The sequence below is a fragment of the Pseudonaja textilis genome, chromosome Z (genome assembly GCF_049901715.1).
Source record: "Pseudonaja textilis isolate UNSWEBS1 chromosome Z, rPseTex1.2, whole genome shotgun sequence".
NCBI classification, from domain to species: Eukaryota; Metazoa; Chordata; class Lepidosauria; order Squamata; family Elapidae; genus Pseudonaja; species Pseudonaja textilis.
The window spans coordinates 29,201,362-29,226,389 of NC_142008.1; the positions used below are offsets into that span (position 1 = coordinate 29,201,362).

General features: G+C 33.7%; 1 protein-coding gene across 4 annotated transcripts in view; it reads right to left on the reverse strand.

Moving 5' to 3' along the window:
• The window catches only part of SLC25A13 (solute carrier family 25 member 13), a 161,018-nt gene that overhangs the window by 25,747 nt on the left and 110,243 nt on the right, over window positions 1-25,028 (reverse strand). For all 4 annotated transcript variants that reach the window (XM_026706298.2, XM_087915821.1, XM_087915822.1 and 1 more), the window contains 6 exons: window positions 24,431-24,524; window positions 24,202-24,286; window positions 19,283-19,367; window positions 14,649-14,807; window positions 7,670-7,722; window positions 6,752-6,832 (listed from right to left, as the gene is read on the reverse strand). In XM_026706298.2, coding sequence (XP_026562083.2) covers window positions 6,752-6,832; window positions 7,670-7,722; window positions 14,649-14,807; window positions 19,283-19,367; window positions 24,202-24,286; window positions 24,431-24,524 — 557 coding nt within the window. The remainder of the gene's footprint in view (window positions 1-6,751; window positions 6,833-7,669; window positions 7,723-14,648; window positions 14,808-19,282; window positions 19,368-24,201; window positions 24,287-24,430; window positions 24,525-25,028) is intronic.

The window sequence follows — 25,028 nt, forward strand, 5'->3', positions numbered from 1 at the left end:
TTCTCTCCATGTTTGACCATAAGTACTTGAAAGACAACTTTTCACTTTGCTTTTTTACTTCACAGAATATAAAGAGGTACAAAATCAAAATGGTTGGATACATGGCAATGCTGTTATTTAAAAACATAGCTATAAATGCTGAAAAGCATATTTGAAATGAAAAGAATTTAAACTATCAAAAAAGAATGTAACACAACTTAAGAATTCCTTGACAAGTTTTTCAAATAAATAGGCAAAGGAAAGCCAATTTTTAAACTAAAAATAAATTATTAAGTAATACACAAAATCTAACAAAACATTAGAAAATGTTTAAATCTCCACTAACATTGTATTAAGGTACAGAGAAAAATAAGATGGAGACTTCTTCGTTTTAATTTTTAATGGAATATCTAAAAATACTTTTTTTACAAGCTCTGACCAGTTTGATGCTGTAAAAATAGAAGGCTCAATAATTTTCATTTTATTAGATATAACATCTTCAAAGGTGAAACCGAGGAATCAAAGGAATATGTTTTATATGTTAACATTTGGATCTGCCTTTAACATGTGTCTATTTTGACATTTGGGATGAACAGTAACATTTAATGATTTATAGACCTTCTGTGTTTGATTCTTGAGGTCTTATTTTTGAATTAAATCTATGACACTATTTCTATTCATTATTTATTATGACAATTTCACAGCATTATACGGTTGCACATAGACGGCATCCAAACTTTTATTGTAATTTTTAAAAATTTTATGTTTTTAATATCAGTATATGATATAAATCTTTTGTTTGTCAGTTACAAAAGTATTCCTATGATCAATCATCAATACTTTAATATTTAATATTTAAAATTCTTTAATATTTTAAACCCGTGAAGCTAAAAGGCATGAATGCCCACACAAAAAATGAGGGAGAGTGTTTTAATAATTAATATATTTAATTAATCAATTAGTTTTAAGTAAGTAAAAACTAATTAATAATTAATTAGATCAGTCAATTAGCTCTTTGCTAAATGTTCCCATAAACTCATGTATGTGAACTAAGGCATAATATCAATGAAATTTAAACCTAGAGAAAGCAATATTACCAGGTACTGACAAAGCCTATAATATTCTGCTTTGCAAAATAATATATCTGCTTTTGTTAAGATTGTTAGACTGTGGTGAATAAAGCATTTTTTAATTTAGACTGAAGATAAAATCAACTCATATGAATAGTTTCAACCCTGAAAAATGTGCCAGAAGCTACAAAGCTCATCCCTGCCATAACAAGCATCAGCTGATTTCAATGTTGTGTCTTTTTCCAATTCTGAAGAGTGAGTAAGTCAATAAAAAAAAAAAAACATTCCAGGCTTTGTGGGTATTGAAATTACAACTCTGACAAATCCAACTACCTAAGCCAATATTACATATGAAGTAGAAGCATTCCACACTAAATATAATCTTGGCTCCTATAAAGAAGTTAGAACATACTGTATGCTAATTTACATAAACATAATGGCAGCTGAATTTCAAAGCTTTCTGGATGCCTTACACATAACTTCTCCCAAGTTCATTTTCCTGACTTTAAAAAGGCACCTACCAAATAAAGTAACTGATCAGATCAAATGAAAAAGAGTTCATTTTTTTCAGTTTACACTTGCATAAGGACAAAGCTTTCCAAGGGAAAAAAAGCTACAAGTATTAAAGAGTTTTAATCCTCAAAATAGTATAACTCAAAATATAAACATTACATTTTACAAGGCTTATGGGTCACTCCAATCAACCAACTCTAAATGACAGGTATCTATACAAATATGTAATTTAGAATAAAATTGAATGGATAAGAGATATAAGATTAAATTCAGTGTTATAAACAATCATATATATCAGGAATCAACATTACAATAATTCAATTCAATTAATTGTCTAGAAAAATAGTCACAGCAGGTCTCCCTGTGAGTCCTCATGAAATAGTCAAATTATCATTTATTCATTGTTTTCTTACTGAATCTCAGTGGTTCAATAATGGGGATTGGGAATTGCAAATGTAAGTGGAGGCACATAATTTCCAAATGTCTCCCACCCTTGCTATGGGAATAATGCGGCAGATTAAAATGATACTGTGGTATGAACTACCATATACTCACAAAACATGGCGATTCCACATAAATAGTGGAAGCAGTACTGGATAAACCGGTGTAAATAACCTATTATTCTGCAGGGCTCCTTACAGAATATTATATAGAAATATTGTGTTTCCAGTTTCAACATGATAGAAATATCACACATGATACATGATCATTTTTTAACTTATCTGCTATGAATGGTACTTTTTAAAATTAAAAGAAGTTTATATACAAGATAGCTAGGCAACAGAGAACTTAAGATATTGGATTTCACTTTTATTTTTCATCTATCTGTTGAATAGTTGCTGAAGAGATAAAATTACTGGTTCTGCCTGTTATTCACAAAAACTTCATCAATAATAACTATGTATCTCCATCCATATATAAGCCTAGATTAAAACATTTTGTATTATGAAATATATCTGTTCTGTTTACTAATTTAACCAAGGGAAATGCTTCTTTCCAAACCTCCTTACACAGGTGGTCTAAAGTTTTAAAAAATCTGCAATGAAAATGATTTTTTTTTCATTGAAGAAGTTCATATACAAGATAGAGAAGCAACATAAACTTAAGATATTGGTTTTCACTTTTATTTTTCATCTATCTGTTGAACAATTGCTAGAGACATAATGGAACTTTACACCTATAAAGTGTGTGTTTTATCACTGGTTCTTTTCTTTTTCTACTTGACCACTAAAACATAATTAAATGGAATCTCAGCTTATCCTGAGGGGCTTCAACAATGGTCCAAAGCTGATGGTGATGAAATGAATTCACCCAAGGTGGCAAATTTCCAGGGAAGTTTTATATGGATAGACTGGACTTAAGTTCCATAAGACTTCCCAAGTAATTCATATTAGGGTATAATTCGGCTCCTAAAGCCAAAGAGTTCAAGTGAGGCAATTCCATCAGGAATTTCACTATCACCCAATCCATTTATCTACACCACAGATAAAGAATGGTTGCATTTAAATCAAGCAACGCAATTACAACATCAAATCAATTCTGAATGGACAGTAAAAATTAAAACTGTAAACACTTCCGCCCCCCACATACACACTTTCGTGTGCCAACTTTAGGCAGCCTAAAAACTCTGATAGAAGAAAATTAGGAACTTCATGTTGTTTAATAATCTGGATCTGGATTTTCTGTAAATTCTTTGGAACTTCCAACATGAATTTTCTAATTTTCTTCTATCAGAGTTAGAGATTGCCTACAGTTGGCATGAAAAAGTGTATATGTGGGACAGGGGGAGGAGAGTTTATCGCTTTAATTTTGTATTTTGATTATATCAAAATGTTTAGTTACAAAAAACGAAGGGCACCAGATTAGGAAAAGCTGTTATAAAACAAGCTTAAGAAATGCATCTAATGATTGATCTGTATTGAATAATACCTAATACTGGTGAAGGGATCCTTATTTTTAAAAGGGGGGTGGAAGAGGAGAGGAGAGAAAGAATAATGAAACATGCTGTCAGCTGCATTAGCACTGTAGAGTATTACTATATTACAATGTCCTAAATTATTGGAAAGAACTTGATGTATATGAAGGCCAACTCCAGTTAAAGAATTGTGGTTTTACATTGTTGGAGATTCTCTTTCTCCTCCTACCTTGAAGTCCCTTTAGGGTTTGCATGCCCTGAGGAAGATGAAAGCTATGCCACATGTTCAACTATACTGGACAGGTTTCATCTGAGTGTCTTCCATAAACAATACGGTGAGACATAATTTGAAAATAATAATTTATCCATACCAAAACAATTGTTACCCAGATGAACAAGGACCATGCTAAGTATTGGAGTTCTTAGATATCTGTTAATGAACGAGCTTCAGATCTCAGGAAGTTTCCTGAGCAACCAGCACCAGTAGCTGCAGGACTACTATAAGAAAAGCTCTTCACCTATCACAAATACAGAAAGATTAACACCATTTGCACTGACAAAGATATCAGTAGTCAATTGCAAAGGCCAGCTTTATTTGCAAAAATTTACATCTGTAATGAAACTTTTAATACTACAAACAACATTGCCTTTCCAGATCCTTGGTAGGTGGATGAAAATGCCAAATTATTCTAAATGTTTAATTGACTATGTGACCAACCATAATAATAACCTTAAAACATAATCATCTAAGGATAAAACAAAATAGTAAAACTCAAATTTTGCACGCATAAACTTAGAGCGAATTCAGAAGAGATTATTCTGAACAAATATTTAAAGAATTACTATAAATTAAATAACTATCTTTTAGCCTTTGGGCATACAATTCTTCTAGATTAGATTAGGGTAGATTAGTAGGTGTGACTAGGATGAAAAAGTGGTAAAAGCCAAGATAAAAATGAAAGTGTGGTTTAAATTTAATTAAGTTTCTATGACCCTGCTTTTAAGTATTTAGTGGTTTCTTGTTTATGTCACATTAAAATTTAGTGACAATTTTAAGAAAGATGGTGGAGGTTGTATTTATGTCTTTTTATGGTTACCTGCAACTATTGAACACAATACGATGTACGCTCTACATCAAATTGAGTTCAATAATTACAGTCTCATTTATCTTTCACTTTGGATTTAAGACTAATCAGGACAGAATACACTATAATTATTTATCTTCCTATCTTTAGGATGACAAAATTGAAACTTAAGGAAAAGATTCAAACCACAACCACCACATCATGATCGTGTTCATGATCATGATCATTTCATCTTATCAGGGATTTTAAAAAAATATTAAGGAAATTTAAGGAAAATATAACCTCATCCTCCCTTGTAAAAGAACACATGACACGTATCCCTGCAATAGCTTTTCTAAATCAAGGATTCCTTTGCCAAAATTAGGCTTTCTATATTCAGACCCATCATCAGGTGCATTTCTTAAGCTTGTCTTACAACACCCTTTCCTAACCTGATGCCCTGCATTTTTTTGCAACTCAACAGCACGGACACAACCTTCGTTCATGGGAAATTATGAAAGTTGATGTACAGCATATCTGTATGCCATCAGATTGGGGAAACTAATTTAGAACAAGCAGAAAGACATACATTATGTAGGATCTAGCTATCTCAATTCTGTGCATCCAGCTTTGAAAAAGATACCAAAACATAATGAAACAAGGCCACCCACGGGGAGACAACACAAGCCTCATCCTATCTACCTGGCGCTGATCTTTATTTAAACACTTCAGTTCAAAGGAAGCCTTGGGCTGTTTGCCATCAAACATCTACTGCCAGGAAATTATGAAGAATCACATAATTAATTTTAGAAGAAAATGCCAGCAGAGAGTTGTAGTAAACATGGTTTTCAAAGAGATTGCTCTTCTTCCGGACATAACTTACATAGAACAAATGCAAAACATTGCTTATTTAGGAAAAATAATCCCAATGGACAAACTACCACAATGAAGATAATGTACAAAAATATTGTAATAATATTTTAATGTTACTTAGGTTTCATCTGATAACTTTTATTCTATATCATTTAGTTTTTTTGTTTTAATTTAATTAATCCTGCTTATAAATTGAAAACTCTATAATTAAAAAAAAATCTTTTAAAACTTTAAAATACCTCTCCCTTAAATACTTCTTCAGTTACAGAGTAGGTAAGCTATCTGGCAGCACATGACAGGTCATTGATCAAACAGAGCATCTCTTTATCTAAGGTGAATTGCAAAAAGGAACTAGGTCTGTCCTATTTACATAACACTGAATAAATATAATTGCACAATTACCTACGTAGTGTGTTTTTTGGAAGAAAGGATGTACAAATTTCTCTGTTATTATTAAGAGAGAGTTTGGTACAATTGGTTTTGTATTTCTACATTGTTTTCAGCAGGAATTTAACTGATTTAAAAGAATGACCTCATCGTTCTTATGACAGCCGAAATTTACCAGTGAGCTCCACCAGCTCTTTCCTACCCACTGATCAAAGTGAGTTAAATGAACAGCACTCTGTCTTTAAAATGTCATTATCTTTAACAAGAGTTCATTTCATGCAAAATGGATTTATAATTGCTCCAACAAAATAAAATCAACACCCCTCCCCCCAATATTCCTATATCATTATAGAAACTGCCATGGCAAAACTGATCAGCAGAAATTGCATTCACAGAATGAATGACTTGTTTTTTAAAGTATACTTTATGAGAAGTGTACTTTATGAAAACAAAGCATAACACGTATAAAACATTTTAGCTATGCTCTACATTAGAAATCCATGAAGTGCTTAAATTAATAATATAAAAACTATCAATGATAGAACAATAAGGTTACTTCTGCAGTTTGGGGCCTTTAAGCAAGTTACATTTAGGCCATAAAAGCTCAAGTGAAAAATGGCAAGAAGCGGAAGAAAAAGAAACAAGATAAATACTATACTGGAAGTGGGTCTTAAGCCAGCTTTTAGATGAATACAATGGTAAGTAACTATGTCTATAACCATTTAGACTTCAAAATGCCAAGCAATCCCCCAACACAAAATAATTATTAAGCCACAGGTTTTAAAAACAACTAAACTGTTCTCCCTTCCAATATTAAATTGCTGCCATTAGCTTATTAATTTAAAAACAGCTTGATTATTTATCCAGTTCAAATTAAATCCTAAGGTTGGTGGGTTGATTTATAATTGTGTTTCTTTAACATCCTAGTGAAAGAGAAACAGTATACTTACGCAGCCCCCAGCAAGAATTTCTGCTGGAAAAGGAATAGAACCATCTCTGTGCATAAATTTGTCTCTCACAAAATCATTTACCTTAAAAAAAAACATTAAAAAAACATATACAAACTTTTAAAATTAAAGTGTCAATATACATTTTCAAGTATAAATTTTAAGTAATATCAGCAGTATTGTGTGTATCTGTGTCCTTGGGTGGGTTTTACTCACCTTGGAACAGATTTATAGGGGCGTGCCTAAATGCAGAATAATACCTACCATCCCTGTCCTATTGTTCCCAATTATTAGTTCCTATTTCTTATAGTTAAACTTATGTTTATTCTTATTTCTACTGTATTGTAAGCTTATGACAAAATAAATAAATAAATATAACACAAGAATTCAAGTATCAGAGGTTGTTTATACATAAAAAATTAAGCTTTGCATCCATATATTTCTGAATTATACTTCAAAAAACGTACTACTGGTCAGTCTGAACTTAATGCTTTCTACAAACACATTTTTGAAGAAATATTTTGTAAAATTAAAATGTTAAAAATAAATTTTATTTTAAGCTATTACAATTTAATATTTGAATTGCTGTTTATTGGTAAGTTAATTAACATCTTAACAAGCCTCTTTTTCTGTAGTAGTCCAGTTAAATAAGCAATGAGGTAAAAAGTAGCAATAAAGTTTTCTGCATTTTAAAAGGAGTACGTAAAGGTCCTGCATCAAACTTTTAATTTGAAATTGCCACATGGAGGATTCTCACCCAAAATACAAAAGAAAGTAAACTACAAACATGTAACAAAATACTGTACAAGTATAGTTTTGCCCAAGCAAAATATACCAACGCACACTTTAAGCATATAACCAAAATACTGAAAATTGAAAATAATACATTAAGAATGACTCAGTGTTTTGCTCTAAACTTACAGTAAGCTTTATGGCCTTTTCTGGAGCTACCCCCAGGAGCTGCGGCAGAAGACCTATAAAATATAAAAAAATACAGCAGTTAAGTATACCAATAAAATAGATTGTTATTAATTTTGCTTCTTAAGGGGAATGGCATCTTAAGAGCAATTTTAAATTATTATGTTTAGCAAGATTATCTGTGTGGATACTATATAAAATACATTTTACATGTGCACATACACACAGACACACATGCAAAATTTAGCATTGCTTTGATTCAAACAATAATTATATATATTTAGAAATGTGAGAAAAATGATAAACATAATTGAAAAAACTCATGTTTTACTTAGTTTTACTTGGACTCTTATAAAAATACTGTATTAGTTCTTCCCCATATCTCCAAAACCAGGAAGGCAAAGTGGGCTGATAAACAGAATCAGAATGATTGCCAAAGACAGTTACTCTTTGCTTCTACAATTAAGAGTCTGTATTTTCTGAATTTCTTACTTCAACCTTCTTCTCTTATACTTTCTCTCTTCTTTCACAACTACATAAAAACATACACAAAATAGATCCGAAAATTCCTGGTGTAACTTGCATTGTGGCATTTATTTATTTATTTATTTATTTGAATCATGTTCTGCCTTATATTATAATGAATACTCAAGATAGCTGATAACATTTCAAAAAGACAGAAATTAATAATAAAGTAGCATTATAATTTATTTTTTATAATAATGCTGTGAATATAGTTTGTGTAAAATGAAGCCATACTTCCAAAATACGATCTCATTTTTGCAATATCTCCTTATTCTAAGATGTAGGCAACTTGATGGTCTCCAGATTTCCACATGGAAATCTAACATGCTATAGTTAGAGCTGATGGAAGCTGACAGTCCAAAATACTAGAGAGTCAGATTATCTATTTTTGCTGCAGTGAAATTACATGCAGATGTACTACTTGACAGCTATTAGCAATATGCACATATTCTACAATGTCCCATTGAATTCACTGGACTTTATTCTCAAAGAAGTGTACGCTGAAATGCAGTCTGTTGTGTAGAAAAACAAAATGTTACATCTGACCAGTTTTTAAGGGGTGGATCTAGATTCAGTCCTTAGAATCTGGTTTTTAAAAGATCATATGAAAAAGATAAAAATTGCTTTGTCCAAAACAATTGGAAAACCATTAAAATTCAGAACCACTCTGCTCATGTTTTGTCTTTTGCAAAAAAAAAAACAATGGTGAAAAGCAGGATGAAACGCTTGACCTAATGGCCAGGGATTGTCTATTGACTTTTGAGTTAAAATCTCCTGAGCCAGAATTGCATCATAGGATACTGAACAACTATCAAAATTTTATTTATTACTTTTAAGACATTCTGGACAAATAATAAAAAGGGGAGTCACTGAAACAGAGCAAATGACTTAAAACTGGGGAAAGCGAGAGAAAAAACAACTTTTCTTTTGAAAGACTGTGATAGTCCTCAGCCCAAAATTTCTGTTGCTGAGCAAGACAGTAGTTAAGTGAATTTTGCTGCATTTTATAACCTTTCTTGCCAGTTGTTAAGTTCGTATCGCAGATACTAAGTGAATCTGGCTTCCCAATTGACTTTGCTTGTCAGTAGACCACATAATGTGATCAAGTGGTCCTAGGACATTGCAATTTTCCTAAATATGAACCAGTTGCCAGGCATCCAAATTTTGACAATGTGGCTTTGGCGATGCTACAATGGTTTTAAGTATGAAAAATAGTCATAAGTCACTTTTTCTGGGGATTTAACTTTGAATAGACATTAAACAAGTGGTTATAAATGAAGGACTACCTATCTAGAGATTTGGTGAAAGAAAACAAATGACATGATTCATGGATTTGAGGATTGGAAAATATGTGAAAAAAGTGACAGGTTGAAGGGATTTGTATAACATCTAAAAGGGAAGGAGTATAAGATTATACTTATTTGTTGGAGAGAAGATTGGGACTTTCTGTTAAGGTATTTCATAACTTTAGTTTCTTTCTTGCACCTATTTCTTTTTTTTCCTTTCACCTTTAGATTTGACTTCTACTGTATGAAAACTCTCAATAAATATAAATAAATAAAAAAGGAAGGAAAGTAGATATGGTGAACTACTGATCAGTCAATTTGACATTCAGATACTAAAATTCTAGAATTAGGGCTGGAATAGAGAAAGGTATTGAAAAATGGATTCTGTATTCTTAAAAAGCTTCTATTAATGACTTGGAAAAAGAGAAAGTGCTGCAGATCACACAAAATTGGATAGGACACTTAATATTCTAGAAGGCAGAAATAAGAACCAAAGCAATCTTGTTAAGTCAAGGAAACAGACGAAAAGCAAAAGATTTAGAAAGAGAAATGGAACGTTATGCAATTAAAAAATAGAAATTAAATACACAGGTGATACCTGATAGTAGTACTTAAAAATACTTTGTAGTTGATTGCTAAATGAATATGAGTTAGGAGTGTGAAATAGCTAAATAAAAACTATTTTAATTGCATCAACAGAGGCATAGTTTTCAAATCACAGGAATTAATGCTTTATTTCTTTAATCCCTACATCAAGTATTATATCCAGTTTTGTATAACAAAATTTAAGACCACCTGTATTATGTTCAGGAAGAGGAACAGGGATGATTGACGACTATAAATTAAGTCCAACTGAGTTTGACAGAAGCATGAATGTTTTACCTAAAGAAAAAGTGAACGATAGCAATCCTCAAGAATGTAAAAGGATATCCAAGAAAAAAGATAAAAATATCTTTATTATCATCCCAAATGCAGAATACAGAACATTGGATTTAAATTATATCAATTGTAATTGAATTTTAAATATGTTTGAACGAGTATAAATTTCAACTATTTAAGAATGGAACCAATTATCTGACAAGTTGGTAAGCAATCTACCATTTGATCCAGTTCTGAAAAGCAGGCTAAAAAGCTTGAACCTAATAGTCTGTAGAGATTCTCAGTCATCCAGGTCATAGTTGTCCCAAATATGTTTTTTTCAGGAGACAACTGGACTTTCTTGTTTTTTTCCTTTTGAAGATGTTTCACTTCTCAATCCAGATGCTTCTTCAGCTCAGGACAGTGGGGAATGGAAGAATTTATATTCCTTGCCAATTACCAGCTGCTAAACAACTTCAAAACAAAAAACAAGAAAGTCCAGTTGCCTCCTGAGAAAGCAAGAGGGACTTTGGGACTTGAACCTAATAGAAATAGAGCCAGGGATTGTCTAGTGACTATAAGTTCAATAGATTCAAAGATCAAATCAAAGAGAAATTGGACAGCTTCTCTATATCTTATTTCTGTAGTTTGATGGTCAAACTGGCTATTTCCAATACTTTCACTAGCCATACAGGGGCAAAATGGACTGATGGTTTTGCTTAATATAAGGCGATTTGGCTATCAAGGCATTCCTTCCATCAGATATATTTATTTATTTAGAAAGTCCTATATACTACTTTTTACTTGACCTTCCAGAGTAGTTTTCAACGCCAGAGTAAAAACCTAATAAATTTAATACACACACACACAATCACATATAGAATGTATTAAAGAGATTATTAAGTATATTTTTTTATATTTGCTTAGGCTTATAGTAGATGCCCTATTACTTAATGAGACTTACCTTAAGAAAACAGCCAAGAAATTTATACACTTTATATGTTTCAAATGCTTGAGAAAATAAAAAAATGTTTTTGCAGCTTGCTATTAAAATAAGAACACTAGGAAGATACAATTGATAAAAAGAATGTTTCTGCATCCAATAGAATCATGGTGAATATGATACAATGCAGATTAAATTTTATAATGGAGAAGAGATGTGGGTAGATAATATGGCATGATGTCATTAAATGAAAATCCTTGACAGTGCCTCTACTAAGGACTGATTCTTAAACATAATGTTGAGGATCTCAATATGGATGTCTCAACTGCGTTGGGCATGGAGTAACTGTTCCTTCTTTCATTCAACAGGATCAAGACTTTTTTCCCTTTTTAAAGAGACTCCTAAGATCCACAAGATGGTATAATTCATGTTCAACAAAGAGAGAATTTGAAACCCAAGCATAAATACTGTGTGCTATGTTGTGGTAAATAAAAATTAATCATTCCAAAGATGTACATAGTTAAGTCCAAGCATTTATATTTGGGGTGCACACTTCTCCAAAGAAATGCTTTTTCTACAATCTAGAATTCCTGTTCAACACTTCTGCATTTCATATATAGAATAGGGGCTTGGATAAAATTCAGAATAAAAATTAGCATAAAATACCCTGCGCTTGAATAACTTTTTGGATTAATACAATTCATAAGAATATAAGAGACAAATATTGAAAGATTTTCCAGTGCACTGTAAATTTATTTCATTTACGATCATAATGATCTAAAACTAATTTTTAATTGCAAGTAAATGACAATGCTATAAACCATATTATTATTTTTAAATAGTAGTCTGAAATTTTTTTAAGACCAGTCAAAATGTGAGAACTTAGAATGGCTTAGAAAGGATAACAGCATTCACATGAATTTAATATATTTATTATATTAAATATGAATTCTACTTTTTCAAAAAAATATTTGTGTTCAGTTTTTCGATTATCACTATAGCAATCAACCAAATCAGAGGCAGAAGATTTTAAAACACAACATTATTCTGGCATTCTATATCATGTACTCAGAAACCATCAAAAGCAGAAGAAAAGCAAAATAATTGAGGGAAGGGGGGGTGAAAATGAAACATTTGCCAGAAGGAAGCAGCTGTAACTCTGCAGTAGAGCAGATGTTTTGCATCATAAAGTCTAATGTTCAACCATAGTGCTTAAAAACAGGTAAAATGCCTGGAAAACAGAACTGGTCATAGTAACAATATTGCATAGTAACAATATTGAACTGCTTCCAAGTAATATAGCTTCAAACCCTTTAAATTTTTAACAACAGCAAGCTATGTTAAAATAAAAACTAACATCCCAAAATATCAATGTTATATTGCTATGTTATTTTACAAGCCTGGGAGTAGGTTATGAATTAGAAAAAAACCCTATACTTTACATATAATCAATTAAATTTACTCCGAAGTTGTTGCTTTTAAAGCATTGAAAAGAAATACCTTTTACTAAAAAAAACCCACAAAGAAAACATGTTAAGATTTTATTAAAACCAATAGCATATGATTTGCATTAATGATGTCAATGAATGAGCCTAGGGTACCTAAGACAGCATCTCACCCTAATAGGATTGGCCTATCCACTGGTGACAGAAGAATCGGCATGCTGCAGACCCTGTTAGTCAAGGAATTCTAGTTGACAGGGTCCAGGAGAAGGGCCTTTTCTGCCAAGGTTTCCACCCTCTGGAACATCATGTTTGTTGAAAATGTGCCTCCATCCTCTTGACCCTGTCATAAGAATCTCAAAACCTGGCCATACCAATTGGTCATGGTGGAATTGATTAATGGTCTAGGAAGAAGATCCTACCCACCAGCCCATTATATTCTGGTTTTAAATTTAATCTTTGCTTATTTTAATATTTTTAATTTTTTTCATGCTTGGATTTATGATGTTAAGTGCTTGACAATAAGATGGCTGGCATATACATTTAATAAATAAAGGTGTATTTATCTTTTATTGGACTGTTTTCATATTTATTAGATTATTGTACACTGCCTTTTTATACAGGTGCCCTATAAATTTGATTATTAAATAATAAAACAACACTTTAAAAAGTATAGAATTTATTTGCTAAATAGTTACGTCTGGAACATTAATCTATTTAAATCAATCACTCGAAGAGCCTTTTATTAGTCAGATAGAAAGATAAGCAATACATTTTGAGGCTAGATTCTTCCTGAGATTCCTATGAGACAAAGTTTAGATATATTTATTGTCAGACTCACTTGCATTTTAACTTTTCCCTCCTTGCTGTTTGTTCTCTTTTAAAATTATAATTCCAATTATACTTGTATTTCCAGAATTGAGATAAAATACAGTAAATGCTCCTTCTAAGGCATTTACTGAATCTGCTACTTCATTGGTAGCTGTGGCATACTTCCCAATGTTCAAGAAATGCCATATGTCTTTGTGATTTCAGTTTCATCACTCTATCTAGTTCTGTGGTCAAAAATAAAACTGCTGGCAACTCAGTCATCAAGACACTAAAAATTTAAGAGCAGTTTGTCTCTTCAACAGTTTGTCTCTTCAACCTTTTGGCATGATCAAAACAATTTTTTCTGCACAGGAATAAATATATATATAAAACTTGGGTCCTTCGCTACAAGAAAAAGATGTAGCAACTCATGATTACTGAGGATGATTTATTATGTTTTTTCTTAAGCTACAATGTTGACCTCTTGATCACCATTGCTATATGTATTGTAGAAATATATTAAGGGAAACCATTAGTTAACATCAGAGGACTTTAAATTTGTCCGACAGCAGGCTTTGAAGTAATTGTGCATTTTGCATAGGAGTAGCTGTTCTAGCTAAGTGAGACATATCAGATCTGTTAGGAGAGAGTACTTAATTAATAAATGAAAAAATACTTATAATCATATACTACAAAGGAGAAAATACAGTATTATAATTTGGAAGCCATAAAAATGTTCTGGAATAGTAGAACAGCCCATAATAAAAAAACTATGACAAGACTTTGCTTTATTAAACAAGATTGCTTTCTTTAAATAAATAAATAAACTTGCTTATGTTAGGTTTTTTTTTTTTTTTGGGGGAGAAATGTCCAGAAAAAAATACAGTATATTAGCGAGATGATTCGTTGCTGGTTTTGAAATTGGGGTGAGGGGCCAGACCCAGACCCAGTGAAAATACATGATCCAAATTGGAAACAATCAGTGCAATACAGCTCACATTTTGTAGCAGAAAACCTAGAGAATGCTGAAAGCTCCAATTTGAACTCAAGATGGATGGATGATCAGAACTAAGAAAATATAAACAGGCATCAAACCTCTTGAACATCTGGATACTGACCTCTGTATAGCCCAAAGAATCCTTCATAACGTAGCACTTTCTTGAAGCAATCAAAGCTACTCTTGTACATTAGCTCTCCAACAAATGAGCCAGTGGAGCGCTGGTTCTGCATTCGTGTTTTCACCAGATCAATTGGATACACAGCAGTGGCTCCAACCGCTGTTAAATAAGGAGGAAAGAAAGCCTCTGTATTAAGCCTCACAGCCTCAGGTTTATTTAGAGTTCATAAACTGCATGAGGGACTAGACCAGAACATAATATTTAATCCTCCCCACTCTGAAACGCCCTCCCCCATTTTTTTTCATCCTATGCAATATCATACTTTTTCTGAATTTCAACTATTTTATTCTTCTGCCCTTGGCTTTTATTTGAGGGGAATAAAAAAAGGTGAAAATTGTACAAAATGTTAGGGATTAATGACAAAAAGGGTAGGGGAAAACGTTTTCTGCCTTTCCTGGAAGCTCCCATTTCAAGATCAATTTCTTTTGCTTGAGTTATGAGTCAAAACTGATGACAACCCCCCCGGATCTGAACCCAAACTGCATGGGTTTTAGCAATCATTCATTTAACAACCAGTCATAAGAAAAGTGCTATTTTTAAAGTTAAATAAGGACAAACCAAGTATACTTTTTCTCTGTTAACTTTTAGTTTAATGAACAGATGAAAATAAGAATGAAACAAAGGACTTTACAACTAAGATGTTATATATTAAGAATGACACTATATAACATATTATATATTAATTAGTTTATATATACATATATATTAGAAGTAGAATTCTTTATTGGCCAAGTGTAATTGGACACACAAGGAATTTGTCTTGGTGCAAGTACTCTCAGTATACATAAAAGAAAAGATACATTCGTCAAGAGTCAGGAATCATGAGGTACAACACTTAATGATAGTCATTAGGGTACAATGAGCAATCAAATCACACTAGGAAACAGTCAATATAAATCATAAGGATACAAGCAACAAAGTCATACAATCACAAGTGGGAGTGGATGGGTGATAAGGGATGATGAGAAGATTATAGTAGTGCAGACTTTGTAAATAGTTGAACAGTGTTGAGAGAATTATTTGTTTAGCAGAGTGATGGCTTTCGGGGAAAAACTGTTCTTGTATCTAGGTGCTGTGGTGTGCAGTGCTCTGTAGCATCATTTTGAGGGAAGGAGTTAAAACAGTTTATGTCCGGGATGTGAGGGGTCTGTAAATATTTTCACAGCCCTCTTTTTGACTCGTGCAGTATACAGGTCCTTGATTGAAGACAGGTGGGTAGTAATTGTTTTTTCTGCAGTCTTAATTATCTTCTAAAGTCTGTGTCTGTCCTGTTGGGTTGCAGAACCAAACCAGACAGTTATAGAGGTGCAGATGATATACTCAATAATTCCTCTGTAAAATTGTATCAGCGGCTCCTTGGGCAGTTTGAGCTTTCTGAGTTGGCGCAGAAAGAACATTCTTTGTTGTGCTTTTTTGATGACGTTTTTGATGTTAGGTGTCCATTTTAGGTCATGTGATATAGTAGAACCTAGAAATTTGAAGGTCTCTCCTATTGATACTGTGTTGTCTAGTATTGTAAGAGGTGGTAGTATGGGAGGGTTTCTTCTAAAGTATACCACCATTTCTACGGTTTTGAGTGTGTTCAGTTCCAGATTGTTCCAGTTATACCACGAGGCAAGTTGTACAACCTCATGTCTGTATGCAGATTCGTAATTGTCTCGAATGAGACCAATCACTGTTTTGTTATCAGCAAACTTCAGTATTTTAACAGATGGATCATTTGAGATGCAGTCATTGGTATATAGGGAAAAGTGGAGAAAGCACACAGCCTTGGGGGCCCCCTGTGCTAATTGTACAGGTATCAGATGTAATTCTGCCTAGCTTTACCTGCTGCTTCCTGTCTGTTAGGAAGCTCATGATCCACTTGCAAGTGTGTTCAGGTACCACTAGTTGGTTTAATTTACTTAGAAGAATGTCTGGTATTGAATGCTGAACTTAAGTCTACAAAGAGGACCCTTGTGTAGGTATTTGGAGATTCAAGGTATTGTAGGATGTAGTGCAGAACAATACTAACAGCATCATCTGTCGATCTATTTGCTCGGTATGCAAACTGCATGGGATCTAACAGCAGATCTGTGATGGTTTTCAGGTGGGACAGCACAAGCCTTTCAAAGATTTTTATGACTACAGATCTTCGAGCAACTGGTCTGTAATCATTCAGTTCCCTGATGGAGGGTTTCTTTGGCACTGGGATGATAGTAGAGCGTTTGAAGCAGGAAGGAACATAGCACATATCTAGTGATCTATTGACGATTCGGGTGAAGATGGGGGCCAATTGGTCAGCACAGACTTTTCGGCATTGGTGCTTTTCCTGGCTCTTGTCTGTAAAGATCTTACACTTCTTTTTCTGTGACCATGAGAGATTGTGAACCCAAAGGTTGGGGTCAGTTGCAGGAGGCTTGGCTGTTATTGGTGTGTTTGAGATGGAAGTTGTGGAGATAGATGGCTGTAGTTTCCTTTCAAACCTGCAGTAAAACATATTCAGGTCATTTGCTAGCTGTTGGTTTCCTTCTGCCTGAGAAGGAGGTTTGCTGTTGCCGGTGAGGCTTTTAAGAGTTTTCCACATGTTTGCTGGTTCATTTGTTGAGTATTGATTCTTTAACTTTTCAAGAGTTGCTTCTTTTTGCTGCTCTGATTTTTCTTGTTAATATGTTTCTGACCTGATTGTATAGCACTCTATCACCTTTTCTGTAGGCTTCCTCTTTGGAATGACATAGCTGCTTAAGTGTAGCTGTGAACCAAGGTTTATTATTACTATGTGTGTGCAGGTTCCTTGTTGGTACACATAAGTCTTCGCAGAAGCTGACATATGTTACAGTATCTATGAGCTCAGCTAGGTCTGCAGAGGTATCTTCAAAAACATTCCAATCAGTGCAATCAAGGCAAACCTGGAGCTTCATCTTTGCCTCATCAGACCAAGTCCTCACTGATTTAATTGTTGGTTTCACATATACATATACAAGTAGTCCTCAACTTACAATTCATTTAGTGATTGTTCAAAGTTACAATGGTACTGAAAAAAGGGACTTATGACTATTTTTCAAACTTACAATCATTGCAGTATCCCCACGGTCACATGATCACAATTCAGAAGCTCGGCCATTGATTTATAATTGTGACAGTCACAAAGTTCTGGGATTATGTGATCCACCTTTTGCAACTTTCTGACAAGCAAAGTCAATGAGGAAGCTGGATGCACTTAACAACCCGTGTTATTAACTTAATGACTGCAGCAATTCACTTAAGGAACTGTAGCAAGAATAGTAGTAAAATAGGGCAAAGCTCCCTTAACAAATGTCTTGCTTAACAACATAAATATTGGGCTCAATTGTAGTTGTAAGTCAAGGACTACCTGCACACATACAATATATATGTATGTGTATGTATACACACACAGACACACTTATCATATATACATATACACCTATTATAATAATTAGTATTATACTAGTTGGCATACACTGTGCAAATTCAATTCTACCAGTATCACCATAGCAGGCCACGAAAGTAAGGTATCAATTTTGCCAACTGAAAAAAAGAATACTCCAAATATTAACTAGTCAGTAACTAATATGCTGCCACCTTTTCTGTTGCCAAACCAATGTGTCTGAAGTGTTTGCTGTTCCTTGCTGCTTGTTATTTTATGGTTGTTAATCTTATTACTCTAAGCAGGCTGTAATCCAAATAATCTCCTGAATGAAGTGGTATGTAAGTCTCAGTAAATAAAAGCAGAGAGCCCGGTATATGATGATTAAAGGAACCAAGCTGAAAATAACCATAAATTCTAGTCCCCAATAGGCACAAAGTCAGCTGCATGACCTTGGGCCAGGCTATCTGTCAATTCTCGGAAGAAGGCAATGGAAAACCATTTCCCAAAATCTTGCCAGGACTTGTACAGGCAGTGGCTAGTAGTCAAAATAACTCAAACAGAAAAATAATAGTAATAACAACAATAAAGTAAGCTTTTTTTAAAAAAGGAATAATAGCACAGAGATAATTCTGAGTGTCAGAAGAGGAACAGCTTGTTATTATTCTTGTATTTTTACTCCCAAAGAAAAGAATAGGAATCTATGGTATTTTTCCTACAGGTAAAAGAAAAAAAACCCTACTTGCCCTGGCTTGTTCATAGTCTGAGTTGGGGACATTGGCACTATTCATGCAGTTGCCTTTTGTCACAATATTTCAAGCTGTTCCTTCTGAGTATATTCAGTGGCACAGGAATCTGATGACAGTTATGTGAATAAAATGGAGCATTCTGGTGGGGGGGGGGAGGAAAGGCTTGGCTGAAATAAATTCTGAACAGGAATACTGCATACAATTACAAGTGGACCGACCCAGGCCCATTTGGATTTTAATGAAAAGGAGCTAAATGTTAAAAAGTAAATCAATAATCAATCCATCAGTCAATCAGGGAAGAATCCAAATAGCTAAGGTCAAATTATTTCTGATGCAATGACAATAAGATGAAAAGCTTTGTGTTAAAAAAAAATAAAGGATAATGAAGGTCGAAAGCTGCAGGGGTGGGGGGGAAAGTCAAGCTAATATTTCTGTCATTCATTCATTAGTTCACTAACCTCCAGCAACTGAACCAAGGGCAAATCTGTATGCAGATTCTGCTATCTGAATGAGAACAGGTCGAGCCACATCAGTTGGAGCTTGCTGCAAGATTTCAAATTTAGAGAAAAGATTTGGGTTAGTGAAAGGGAAGAGGAGGAGGAAGAGGAGAAGGAATAGAAGGAGAAGGAGAAAAGTCAGATTAATATAGAATATATAAGCAGTATTTGTATAGCAAAAAAGATACAAAGACAAACATTTCATCCTAAAATGTACCATTCTTGAACCATTGAGACATGCTGAGGTTCAGTAACGTGGCTACAACCTGGACTATCAAGCTGGCTTGAGATGCTAACGCAATTTATGTTTATTTCATTTGGTGTAAAAAGTAAGCATTGTTCAACTGAAGCCAAAGTGGCCTTGTCCGCATAATTATTGCTAATTTTACAGACAACTCTTTCAAGTTTGGGGCTATTTGCACCTAAAAGAAAATCCAACATGTCCATTATCTCTGTATTCCATTTACTATATATCTGATTTGAAAAGTGTTTTCCATAAAAATAAGTCAAAACTTGGGGCATGATTGGAAATGAATGATTTTCCTCCACTAATTTTCATTATTTGGTTTGTGCAGCTCTGGGAATGTATGGGGAAAGAGTTTTAAAATATGCAAGGAACTTAAGGGAACAGTGCTATGAAAAGATAGGAGGAACGAGGTGTTTAAAAGAGTTGGAAGGGACCTTGGAGGTCTTCTAGTCCAACCCCCTGCTCCAACCCTATACCATGTCAGACAAATAGTTGTCCAAACTCTTCTTAAAAACTTCCAGTTTTGGAGCATCCATAACTTCTAAAGGCAAGTTATTCTACTGATTAATTATTCTAACTGTCAGAAAACCTTAGTTCTAGGTTGCTTCTGTGCTTGAATAGTTTTCAACCATTGCTTCTTGTCCTGTCTTCAGGACAACAATTTCACAAAAGAAATTTAATGCAATTTCTTAAATTAAACTAATCATATATTTATTATTTATTTATATAGCCACCCATCTCATTGAAAGTGGCAGTCCACAACAATAAGATAAAAATAACAATATAAAAAACTGCAAATATAAAAATTCATATTAATGAATAGCCTACAAATCAAAGATAGTAATCCTAGACAACAAGAAAGATAAAAATGTCCACCTCAACAGTTGAGCCATCTCAAGGAATCTTAGTTTATTGTTCAGTTTATTACAGGTTGGCCAGTTATTTAATCTTAATCAGAAACAAGACTTTAACATTAGAATTTACCTGTAACCAATAAAAACTGCTTTAAAATTAGTGAAATTAATAAAGTAATTTGACTTACACTATTAAAATGCTTTTTAAAGATTTATAAACGTATTAGTTGAAATCCATATCAGTGAAATTCCATTTAGATCCAGAATACTATATGTGTTATTTTTTTAAAGTTTGTTTTTGTTGCATAAAATTCTGACATTTAATTTTCACAGTCAGGCAAAAGGAAGTTGTTTTACACTTGCTTCATCTATCTTGCCCTGCCTTCATTGATTGACTAAAAGTGGTTTCTAAGTTCCAGATGGGCCTTATTTCTAACTTTGTGTGGAGAAACCATGCAAAATTGGCATATCTGTCAAACTCTATTTTATTCAGGGTCATATTTTTCCAACATATTCATCAAATTTTCTGCATCATCTATGTTACTATTTTCTACGTACAAATTTTCAGTATGCATTTTCATGTGTACTTTCCGACATATGCTTAATCTTGCGTGCAGATTTCTCAGCATACCCATTTTTTGCATATAATTTCTAATTTCTCCCAATAAAATGCCTTCTCTGTACTCTAGAAAGAGTACAGAGAAGAGCAACCAGGATGATTAGGGGACTGGAGACTAAAACATATGAAGAACAGTTACAGGAACTGGGCTTGTCTAGTCTAGTAAAGAGAAGGACCATGGGAGACATGATAGCAGTCTTCCAATATCTGAGGGGCTGCCACAGAGAGGAAGGGGTCAACTATTTTCTAAAGCACCTGTAGGCCAGACAAGGAATAATGGATGGAAACTAAACAAGGAGAGATTTAATCTGGAAATAAGGGGAACAGTGAGAACAATCAACGGTGAGAACAATCAACCAATGGAACAGCTTGCCCTCGGAAGTTGTGGGAGCGCCATTACTTGAGATTTTCAAGAAGAGACTGGACTGCCATTTGTCAGAAATAGTGTAGGGGCTCCCGCTTGGGTAGGGGGTTGGACCAGATGACCTACAAGGTCCCTTCCAACTCTGATTATCTGTTATCTATTATCTTATCCTTATCTCTAGTCACCTATGTATTTTTAGTTTTAGAAAAATGCATTGCAATATTCAGAAAAAGTATAACTATCAAAGTATGATGTTGTGGTTTCGTTCTAGGATCTGTATAGGTTTGGGAAGTTCAAATAAGTTGAAATCATATAAATTTCTTACCTATTTTCACATATAAAGCTTCCCAGGAGGTATGGCTGGGGAAGACGATGAAAAATCCCCCTGAGTATGTAAAGCCTTTGTTAGGCTTAAAACGTTTTCCCAGATTATAGAAACATTCCATTTGTAGCTTATGCTATGTAGTTTGTAATGCATTTTTTTTTGTTATTTTGAATCTAAGTTGATCTCATACACACACACACACACACAAAATTCTCTATTCAGGAGGCCTTACAGTGCCAGCTTCAAGGATTAGTAACATACATAGACAATTTTGATGGCACAAGAAAGAAATATTGGATCGACAACCTTTCATGAATAGAATATTTATAGAGTTGGACATTTACAAAATACTTTGGAAATCATGGAATTAGGGACTAGAATATACCTTGGAGATGATATGTCTCATTTTTCTCAAAGTACAATCCCCAAACGTGGCTGCCAGACCTCCCTTTAAATATGCCCATCATATGAGAATCTACCAAGTTCTCAGGGTCGTCTTAATTCTCTCCTCTCCATGTTATATTTTTTTAATTAGTTGGCTGATTGGTTGGTAGTTTTCAGTTTTCTTATCATCCTCATAATTCTTCTTTAGCTTTCTGATATATTTGTGTATAACCCTAGAACCAGACAAGACTGGATAGGGGAAACCCTTATTTTTACCCTTATAACTAATACTGATCAGGCTGGTGCTGTTATTTTTTGAAAATTGGACGCTAAAGGATTGATAGTGCAGCTTAATTTGTCTTATTTTTTTATATCAGCCACATCTCACCTTTGGCTCACAGTCATCACGTGATCTACTCAGACCAATTCTCTTGCAGTAAACTTGCATTCTTGGCATCTAAATGCAGACGTTTACCTTTTTCTCCACTGAATGTCATTTCTGCCCCTATTACAATTCTTTAGAATATTGATTCTATTATTATCTATTACCATTTCTCCTTGCTTTATATCATTCTCAAGTTTAGGAAATACCACAAGACTCAGTAAGGAATCCTTATATTTTCTACTAATGATGTTGAGACAAATAATGAAATATTTTGAAGACAGTAACTTCAACATTGTTGAACCAGCTAATATAGGAGTATCCAACCAATATGCTACCATTTTGTCAACAGGATGTCATGGGGTATTTTGCAGTAACTTTTAGATACTCCCTTGCTTCCAATCCATTATTGCTTCTATTATTGACAAAGGTACATTCTAAAATTATTTTTAGCATTTAATTCATTGTGAACCTTTACATTTAATTATTTCTTATTATAGCTTACAGAGGGGCTGAAAAAATGGAAAAGATGGTAGAAGGCAAGTCAATAAAAATTGTCACAAAACCCACAACTGAGCCCAGGTAGACAAAAACTTTCCTTAAATTAGAAATGAGAAAATTAGAAACTTTCCTTAAATTAAAAATGAGAAAAATTCCTAATATGATTTTTAAGATTCTGTATTTAACCCCAAGGGAGCATTAAAATTCATATCAATCCAGGCTAGTATTACTTTGTTTGGGCACTTTTTTTAGTTAATATGTTCCTTCTATACCCCATACATGTTCCTTTTGAATTTCAATTTATCAGGAAACTCCTTGTACATCATGACTTTGAAGTGGAAATACCAAAGACTGTGCCCTCAAATTCAATATTTGTCCCACTGGTCCCAAACTTCTGTTGCCTTTCACAATTCCCAGCTATTGAATTCTGTCCAACCCTGGTGATATCTATAGCAGTTTTCAATTTGGGCTCCATTTAATATCTCTAGTCTTTAATCTTTGGGTAATCTTTCATACAGGTTTTCTGAGTAAATTGTAAAAAACCATTCTCCTATCATACTCACTTCTGAAGCAAAGCTAAAAATATACTGTTGTTGTAGGGTGATTTTGGGAGGGAGGAGGCAGCCAAGTAAGGAGGGCCTGGCTCAAGGCCTATTACACCCAAAAATGTAGCCTATATCAACTCATTGTGGTCAAACTGGCGTCTGTGCTCAGACTCAGAGCAGGGAGGGTGGGGGAACCTTCCAAGCTCTCAACATACAGAATTTGGTTTGACTTAAGTGATAGCTTTAGAAAAACAGAACTACACCCAGGTCTGTGTCAGTTTTCAATATATATAGCAGACCAATATAAAAATTTAGAAGTTGGCAAAGACATTTTCATTGTCTTTTGCATCATATCATCTTCTAATATAAGAGCTCTATAAAAATACAAATTAAGATTTCAGAAAAAAATCATATGATTTTAAATTACTGTAAACTAGTTTTGAGGGAGTATACAAAATGCCAAAATCCTACATAAATTTACCTATAAATTTGTTTCATGGTTGAGTGATACTATTTCAATAAAATAGAACTACTCAGTTTTATATAATCCACAAAAACAATAGGCATAGTTACACTACAACAGAGTTTGAACTTTACATAAGAAAGGACTGCACAAGGTAAAAATAATATCTGCATCATCCTTTTGCATCTTGTGTTACCTGTCTCTGAGCCTCAACAAGATTGTAGGGTAAAGTTCCTTCTTCCAAAGGTGCAATTCTTTCAATATCAGCCATTGTCATACGTCTGGAAAAACAAGCAAAAAAAAAATTAATTTTGTATCAACTATTATCAAAAAATAAAATACCTGCAATAGTGGGCGGTATTTTGTTCAACCATACTGTTTCATATTTTTCTTTCACAGCAAAGAAAAGGGTAATTTCAACTTACCCCCGTGGCTCATATAAATCTGCTAACTGGAACAAGATGTCAACTTCCATGGGTGTAACCTGGCCAAATTTCTGAGCTGCCAGAACAAACTCCTCTGCAACAGAAGAAGGGGTTGGGGTGTGGAATATAGAAGGGAAAACTAATCAAACAACAAGGAGACCAATCCACAAAGGTCCCAAGAATCACCAACATTTAGCATGAAACCAATATGCTATAAAAGAAGGGGAGGGAAATACCACAAATGGTGTGCCTGCCACTGTGTAAATGTATGTTTAAATACTCTATCCATCGTGCAAAAAAGAAAAACAGTCTGCCTTTACAGCTTAGTGCTAACAGCAGGATTTAGGATATTTGACATACGGTATCAATCAGTTGTGGGCCAGAATGGAAAAAGAGAGAGAGAGAAGAGAAAGAGACAGAGATGTGGAACGTTGCTTCCATGTGCGTCCCAGTAGGTTATATTAATGGAGGTTTGGCACTACAGAGGGAGTTCTCTATAAAAGCGGTTAGACAGAGCTGATAACATCTTGTTCCAGGCTTGTAGATCAGCTTACTGCAATGCCAGTACAACTTTATGGAATTCTTTAACAATCCTTGA